At 31.1% G+C, this 9,532-nt stretch overlaps 1 protein-coding gene across 4 annotated transcripts in view; it reads left to right on the forward strand.

Annotated features, from left to right (window-relative positions):
- Positions 1–9,532, forward strand: part of GRIA2 (glutamate ionotropic receptor AMPA type subunit 2) — a 122,159-nt gene that overhangs the window by 63,976 nt on the left and 48,651 nt on the right. For all 4 annotated transcript variants that reach the window (XM_006916997.1, XM_006916996.1, XM_006916995.1 and 1 more), the window contains exon 4: positions 6,072–6,268. In XM_006916997.1, the coding sequence (XP_006917059.1) occupies positions 6,072–6,268 (197 nt within the window). The remainder of the gene's footprint in view (positions 1–6,071; positions 6,269–9,532) is intronic.

The raw sequence follows: 9,532 nt of genomic DNA on the forward strand, positions 1-9,532 counted from the left end.
GTTTCACAAGGTTGAAGGTGGCATTTTTACTTTAGGGACATACTTTACCCTCGCTATGCCCTCTAGTTGAAACTGAACTTTTGAGAAAATTTAAATAGACACCAGCTAACATAAATAGAAAAAGAGAAACTCTAGAATTTGAAGAGAGGCAGTGAAGAAAGGAAAGCTCTGGGAAATGATCAAGTGGAGACTGATGGATTTATGTACTTGTGAAAAGAACCTGTGACATTTAAAAATGATTTTATTAATACTTTAGAATTATTAAATGAACCTGAAGTGATGAGATAATCTCATCATTAAATTATACAAATTGAATTGACTTCAAGTGCATTGTTGAAAGAACATTAGAGTTATAATATTAAGTAATTATATATTAAAGCCAAAAATGGCCTTATAAATATATTTTCAAGTGTTTATCAAGTAGCTACTAATGCTTTATTATGAAGAGTATTATATTGGCCTTTCATCTGAAATTATTTTCAGTGATAAATGTGTAAGACTCAAAATACTGGCATAAGATTTGACCTGTATGTAGTGTTTTACTTGGCTCATGGAAATTGTATTTTTGGCATTTAATTTTTTCTTATTATTATCTTAATTTTTATAGTTTTGCCATCATATTAAATTATAAAGTTTATTTATACATTCATCATGTTACCTGGTTTCTTTGCATCGGTCCTTAAGCCATTTTTCTTACACTTCAAGGAAGCCTCTTTTTATTTCAGTGTTATGTGATCTGAGAATGCTTCTACATTCCCTTTAATATGCATATTTTTTAAAAAAAGATTCCATGATTTTATTCCTCAACTTACATCACTACCTGCTACAATTTCAAATGATTTGGTCTGTTCCTGATGTGGTACTCTCTCTTCTCCCTTGTTATTTTTTTCTTTTTTAGTATTCAATAATCATAACTTTTCTGAGAGTCTAGATCAGGTAAACATTTTAAATTTTTCATTTCTAAATACATAAATGTTCTTTTGAACAGCATAGGGCTCAAGCATGAAAATTTCTCTCCAATATTCTGCCCTAAATTTGAACTAGATGAAAAAGACTTAAAATATTTCTGTGCTTCTTCACTGCACTACTCAACAATTAAACCTTTCCTGCATTCAACTACCCACACAAGTGCTGAGCAACAAGTTCAGGACGATGCATTCCAATAGTAAACAAAAGAGGACACAGATGTATCCTGATCTTTATACAGATCATCTTTGACTATTTCGAGTTTACCTGTGAGAGGAATCTTGAAACTGTCATTTGGTGCCATGTGACCTTGTAGGACTGCTAGTGTCTTCTCCTTCTCCAAGCCATGTGGCAGTAGCCTGGCATTACTTGATGACCCAGTGCTCTTCCTAAAAGCTGCATTTACTACTCCACGGAGAGTAGGTAGATAGATCTTCAATAGATTTTTAATTACAGAGTAATGGGGTTATCTATGTCCATGCATTAAATATAGATTTATCTAAATTTGAACCAGGATTTAATCAAAATGTAGTTTTTATTTATTGGCTTAATGTCAATAAGTTAAGGCAATACATTTCTATAGACAGTAGATAAAACCAGAACTAATGCTTTATGTCTTTACGTGTTGGTTTTACTTTTGAGCCATACCGTTTTCCTGAAGGATTTGATTCCAGTTCCAAGAAGATATCATGCATAGACTAAAAATGCTTCAAAATTATAAATTTTTTTTTAGAAGTTCCTGAGAAAGTCAATGAGGGAAGGATACGTTAATCTAATCTGGCCTAGGCATGCTGCCATGATTTAGTGATCATGAATATTAATTTCTGTTCCTGAAAGATGAATAAGGGCAGTGAATTTTAAATGGAACAAAGAAAATATTTTTAAAAAGAAAGACATGGTCTGAGTGAAATATACCTATTTGCAGTAATCATTTTTAATTCTGCCCATCAATGTCCAAACTATGACATTTAGACGTCACCTGTTTTTAGGCTAATAGCTTTTCTATTACTTCTCACAGCGTTATTAACCCTAGCTCAATATGAGGCTGAACTACTGCTAGCAACACTTTGAAAGAGTTTTATGGAGATTAAAATAGGTTTTACAGCTATAACTAGTCCAGTAAAAATTAGGCACATGAGGAAGTAATGCCATCCAACAATACCTTAGTTTAGCCATTCTTTATTTTAACCAAATGTTTGAGAATTTAGAACTTAATTTTAGACTCTTGTAATGTTCTTGAGGTTTTATAGACCATATTTTAAATATATTTATTAATTTCTGGATTTTTTTCTATTTGTAGATGAACAACTGTGCATTTTATGTTTTCTTCTAAGTAATTCAGTAATAAGAAATTAGTCTCTGCTATAATAACTCAAATATCCTAACATAGTAGTATAGATATTAGAGTTGAATGATTAATATCTACCAATAGCTTTAAACAAACTAACATTTATATAGAACTCCTGTTGTCAATACATGTTTATATTCTGAATTAGGGGATGAATGTATTTATAAAGATACTTCTATGCCAGCTTGGGTGAAAGAAAAAGAGGCATATCTCAAATAATACTCTCTCTCCTAAGTAGAATATGGTACCAAGAGATCAAGAGCATGAATTTTTCTGTGTTATGTTGAAGAATTTAATTTCACCTCAATAGTTGTAACATGCATTTTCAGTGATTTTTAAATTTCAAGTTGATTCATTAAATTTAAAGTCACAATACTTAATACAAAGCTTTAAGTTATAAGGAAGGGGCAGATCGAGTTGAGAGAGAGTTTGAGAGGGTCAGTTATTATTACTGAAAAAACAAATCTAGGAATATGGATTACTAAACATGGACCAGCAGTCTCTAAATTGTGAGTCAGGTCATGCCATGGTTTGTGACCTACTTCATCTGTCCTTAGGAAATGATTTAATATTATTCAGTATCTTCTGATAAAATTGAATTCATCAAGTCTGATATGAACTATTTGAACAGTTTGCCTTCTTAATAAATGGATGTAATTTTTTTTTAGGTTTCATAGGTTAGAAAATATTAATTTTGCAAGTTTTAGTAGAGAATTCACATCAACTGTGAGTTACTCCTGACACACAGAATGAATGAGTTTGAAACTTAGCCATTTCTTAAAACGCATTCTTATTGATTTTTATACCTCATATTCTTTGACAAGGTGAACTGCCAATAAATGTTAGGTTTAGAAATATCACTTGAAGAAATTCATTTACAAATTGTCATTTATATTTAAAATTTCTTATACTTTGAAAGACAGGACAGAATGTCAAGAATATTATCACTTGAAGCTTATTTCAGTGTGTGGTAAAATTTATCATAAAATAAAAATAAAATGAAATAACTTATTGTCTAGAAGAAAGGAAACCCACTTGTAAGTGCTATATAATAATATGGGGGTAGCATACAGACCATCATCTGTGGATGTAATGTTTTTAAAGAGGTAACAAAGAAAAGTTGCATAATGATTGGAATGTGGAAAAGTAGAACCTAGACAGTAGAAGAGTTTTAGAAAACTCTTGGATAGACTTAATAACTGTTTTGAAGCACACTGATAGCTGTTGAATTGATCATGGTGACCAGCTGTATGTGCTATCTTCATTGCCAAAAAACAGGAAAAGGATTTGAATTGTATCATGAAAGGGTTTAATTTACTTATAGTGAATGGAAATTGTAGGTGAATGATGAAGTTTTTTAAAAATGTTTTATCATAAATAGATTTTTTATAATAGTGTATGATCTCTATTTAAATTTTCCCTTGAGAAATTCTTGTTTAACCTATGTTTTTTATTACAAAAGTGGATGGAGGAAATTAATTTTGTTTTGCAAAAAAACAAAACTCATTTTAAGTTCAGTTTATGATTCCACTTCCCAATTTGAAATAAAAGTAAATTATTTTAAATTTTTATTATGAAATATTTAAAATAACCAAATAGAGAGGTTAACATAAAGACCCCAAGGACTCTTGACCCAGCTCTATTAATGACCACTATATGAGGAAACTTGTTTTATTTATATCCCTCTGCCATTCACAATTATTTTGAAATACCTGACATCATGTAATTTCATCTGTAAAACTTTCAGTATTTTGAAAGAACAATTCTTTTGTTTTAAACATAATCACAATGTTATTATATCTAAACAAATAACAATCATGCATTAATATCATCCATTCTTTTACAGTTTGCTTGAATCAGGATAATTGTGAGGTCCATATATAACATTTGGTTAATATATCTTTTAAGGCTTTTATAATATAACGGAGTTTTTCACAGTCTGGATTTTGATGATTACAACACTATGGTACTTAGCATATTACTCTGTGCCATTTATTTCTTATAAATTTGTAGTTATATCTAGAAGCTTGATGAGATTCCTGCTCACTGTTTTGGCAGGAACTTCATAAGTTGTGTAGAACATTGCCATTTGGAGACAAGTAGCTTCGGGTTGTCTCTCTCTTTGTGTTGTTAGCAGCAGTAATGATTATTGCCTTGAGTCGTTAATTCACTAGGTGCTACAAGATGGTTATAATTCTAAATCTATATTCATTCATCATTTATTAGCTAGAGTCTTTCCAAAAAGAAAAATCTTTCTTAATTAATTTTTATTCTGAATATAGTTCATATAGGAAAGGCAGGAAAATGCTTGTTTCTCTTCCTTTATTTGTTTCCAAAATAATGACTTGGTTTCCTAGCATCCTTCAAAGGCTACCAAATGTTTTTTTCTTAATATCATTACAAATTCATGGATTTAAAATATGTTATATATTCAAGGTTTTTGCAATTAATATTCTTATAGATATTTAAATGGACTCATCTTTGTTTAAAATAATCCTCATCAAATTGACTCCCGAGTCTTTTGACATAACGCTGACAGTTTTGGAGAGCTTCTTTGCTTTCTGGTATCACGAGATGTTCTAGGTTCATCTTATATACTCCTGGCCAATACTCAATCAATAATTTTTTAATGATGTTTTCCAAGATCAAATAGTTGTCAACAACATTTACAATAGACATATTTTTGCCATGGTAAATAAATTTAAATAAAGTTTAGTAAATGAATAAAGCTTATAGAGTGATGTGATCACAGTAGCTAAATCCCACATTTTATAGGTAAAAAGGGATTGGTATTCTTTTGTGAAAGATGCAAGTCTTTCTGGAATCAGGAAGATGATGTTATACAAATCCCGAATTCTTTCCGGAGCCTTGATTTTGTGTCATTAAGCTATTAATAGAAACAATGGATTTGAGCTGGCCATGAAGAGTTGAAGTGATGTGGAAGACAAGTACTGGTTTACGTACTGGTTTTCCAAGTACTAAACTTCAGATTTAACTTTAGGAAATAAATTCTCAAGTCATTTTCCGCTCTTAATCCTACATACAAGGTAATGTATGAACAATTAAAAATGAAAATTAAATTTTCTAGGTCTGTAAGGATAGTTATTAATAAATAGTAAAATGGCCTTACATTTGGGAAGTTAAGTAAATATAACAAATCTGTACTAGAAAACTAACTCTTGCCATCTGGTTAATGGGTGAACATGTTAATCTCTATGGGATCAGTGCCAGTACCAAAAAAAAAAAAGATATAACAGAAGGCTGAGAAAAACAACAGCTGCTGAGTAGAAAACAATAGAAGGAAATATATCAGGCTCAGATATTATTTCTTAGATTTATAGATTTGTCTCACTGAAAACCTACTCAATCTCTTCAGAATATTAATATGAAATGATAGATTATCATATACAATGAAACAATTTTCCAATCTAGAGGAGAAAGGAATTTTTGTAATGTCTTTTGATTTCACCTGAACCAGAGGTATTACAGACATTACACATTAGTAATATCCAAAAGGTACTGAGAGAGCTGTAAGACCCTATGACTCAGATCAAGAGAACTTACATGAAGAGTTTTTAATGTGAAGTGGAAATAAGTAGGTGTTAATAAAGATCATAGCTGTAGCTTTTTAGAGGAGTCAACATCCCCTTAGTTGCACAAAATATCACCCTTAAAAATATGTTCTCTGTCAGTTTTACAACACAATCAGAGTTTTTTGAGTATCTTTATCAGTCATCACTTTTCTTTGTGTTCCTAGGCTTATCAACACTGCAAGCTGTGCTGGATTCTGCTGCTGAAAAGAAATGGCAAGTGACTGCCATCAATGTAGGAAACATTAACAATGACAAGAAAGATGAGACCTACCGATCACTTTTTCAAGATCTGGAGTTAAAAAAGGAACGGCGTGTAATCCTGGACTGTGAACGGGATAAAGTCAATGACATTGTAGACCAGGTTTGCCATTCTCCGTTTTCTAATGGCACCAAATATAGAATATATGTGCACTGTCAGCATTTGGGATGAGTATTTGTATAAGGTGCTTAAACAGCAGTTTTTACTTTATAGTTTATGAGGGATGCAACAAAGATCATCAATTAAATTATCTCTGGCTTTAGTTAGTAATAGCAGATGGTCTTCAACAATGCTGATACATCATACTAATCATGAAATATATTCAATGTATAATTCCTGACTCTCCCATTTTACATGATGTGTGTTGCCCTTAACTTTGACATTTTTAATTGGAAATTTAAAATATAATTCTGTTGAATTTCTTAGAGATAAAGAAATAGACATGTATTAAGTAAAATAAGTCTGGGTCCTAAGGGAAAAGTGAGTAATTCATTAATTTTTTAGCTCTACATGAATTACTTCAAACAGTAGAGTACAGTACCATGCGCTAAGTCTGTATCATTGTCCAAATGGGTCTATGTCTTCAGAGAAAGCATTCTTTATTTTTCCAAGAAGTAATTTTTTCCTCCTATTAGGAGGGTTTTGTGTCACCATAAAACTATTAATCTATGAAATTAAGATATGTATGAAAGACACATTCAGTCTGTCTGTGTTCACCATTTGAGAAGTAAACTAGATAGGTTTATTTGGAATATTTTAAAGGGTAACACAATACCAGAGATAAGAATGTTTTATATGTGCTTACTATACCACCTGTGTTAGCTAAAGATCTTTCGGGACAGAAAGTAGTGCAGTAATATATTAATGATCAAAATAAAATCCACTATGTTTTATAGATAGGGTAAGTGACCAGAGATGGTAGTGAAGCAACATCAGGATTTACTAAGATCTCCTTCAGTGGGTATTTGCTTCTTTTCCTAGATGATAAATTGTGTTTGTGTGTGCATATAAATTCTAAATGTCTTTGATGGCTGGAATATATTTGATATATACTATATTACATGCATATATATAAGTGTATATATACACACACACATTGTATTAGTAGCTATCATATATACATATGTATATGTATACATATATATTACATGTGTGTATATATAGTCATCATTTATATATAATATATATGTTATTATGTATTATATATATGTTAGCTCCTTGGAAGAAAAATAGACAGTCGATTATGCATTTCTTGGCATTTCCAGGCTTTGAGGATAAAATTAGATTCACTAATTTGTATAACACAAAGCATTTTGCAAATATAAATGTTTCTGAAGCTTTAATAATATATAATAATATAGGCCCTGAGATATATCAAATGGATGTCATGATCTATTAAATAATTGAATAATGATATCTTCTTATAGACAGAATTAAATGTATACCAGAGAGGTGAACATTCAGTAGAAAAATCTTGATTCCTGTCTTAGGAGGTGAATTTAGGATTGTTTTTAATCTGAAGGCCTCTTGTTTAAATGTGAACCTCAACAACTCATTTGAATTTTATAGGAAATTCTCATTAAAACTGAATTTTAATATTAACCATTAGTCTTTGTTTTAAAAATTTTTAGTATTCATCAGTCATTATAATAAATGTTAAGAAATTTTATATGAAAATAATTCTTTCCAAAACTAGAAGTAACTACAGGAACAACTGGGAATACATGGAATGTAATGTTTTGAAGCAAATACACGATCATGATGAAATAAATGTCCATATGGACATCCATTCACAATGTAGAGTATTTTGCACATGTATATTATTCTCATTTTCTTAAGACATTTTTGAATGTGTTTTAAATGAGTAATATACTATAAATGGTTGCATCATTCAACAAAGATTTATTGAGGATATCCTATGTGTCTAGAATGAGGGGTACAAAAAAGGCGAGAGAGAGTAGTGTCTCTACATCATGAACTCATTGTTTAGAAAGGAAGAAAATGTACATACATAACACTACGATATTACAAATTATAATACAAGAGATCTAAGAGCATGGAAGAGGAAGTAACTATCTTAACAAAGATAGGATGTTCTCTGAAGGGTTCACATACGGATAGCATTTGGCTGGTTTGGATTCACTCATTTATTTGTTCAATAAATTTCCTCAAGTGTCTCATGTTTGCCAGACAGTCATTGCAGTAGATCCAAGATAGTAATGCTAAAAAAAACCAAGCAAGGCCCCATTAAGGTGAATATCTGTATTGTATTTAAAGAAAGAAATGTGTAATTACAATAATGGTAAATACTGTGAATGAAAAGAACAGGATGCTATGAGAGAAAATTACAGAGAGATCATTTAGATCGGAGATCATGGAAGGCCTCAAGAAGTACAATTTACCAGGAAAAAAGCAGGGTTGAAGTACATTTCGAGAAATGTACTTATTTACTTATTCGTTCTATCTCTACTTATAAGAGAACAGACAAGGGATAAAACTTTTTTTTCATAGTACCTTCAAGTTAGAAACAGAATTAAACTTTGTTAGATTATGAATATTTTATCATTTGATAAAACCTAGAGGCACTTATTTCTAGGTATAATTAAGTAGAAAAAGGACTTAGCCATGAAAAAATTTAGAAATTAACATAAATTTTCTATTGTTAGTGTAATAATAATGGTTATTATGAAGCAAAGATATGATTGTTAGTATAGCCAACACTAATTCTTATATAGAAATAGGGCTAGTGAATTTTCATATCCCTCCTTTCTCTCAATAAACACTAGACTCAAGTAGGGACTACTGGTAATACCTTTTATACTATGTTTTTTTCTTGATTCCAAGAAAAAAAGACATTCATGATTCAGAAAGTTGAATAGTAGGCAGGACCAACAGATGTCAATAGGAAATATAAGGGACATAACTTAATTCGGCTGATGTTAATTAATATTTTTTTTTTCATTCAGAAGGACATCTTTTCTTCAGAATTCTCCCTTCAAAACAGAGGGTTCTGTTTCTTGGAAAAGGCAATTTAGTTGTGTTATGTAAAAATCGGTTAGAATATAAACCCTAGCTCCCTTCCAAATAGCTACCACCGAATATCAAAGTGGAATATGGTACTTTGCTCTTGCCCTTAAGCTAAATGTATTGCTTTGGAGCACTTGACTTTGGGAGGAGGAAGACTCGAGACTCGGGGAAGTCTTTCTTCAGGAGGTAACACTGGGTTGAGCTTCACTGTGCCTTCATTTAAATAAGACAAAGGATATGGTGATGGAGAGAACTTTCCAAGCAGAGGAAACAGAATATGTAAAGCCTTGAGAGGATGGAAAGAAACCTTCTATGTGCAAAAATACTGAAAGAGGGCCA

Source organism: Pteropus alecto, unplaced genomic scaffold, assembly GCF_000325575.1.
Source record: "Pteropus alecto unplaced genomic scaffold, ASM32557v1 scaffold166, whole genome shotgun sequence".
NCBI lineage: Eukaryota > Metazoa > Chordata > Mammalia > Chiroptera > Pteropodidae > Pteropus > Pteropus alecto.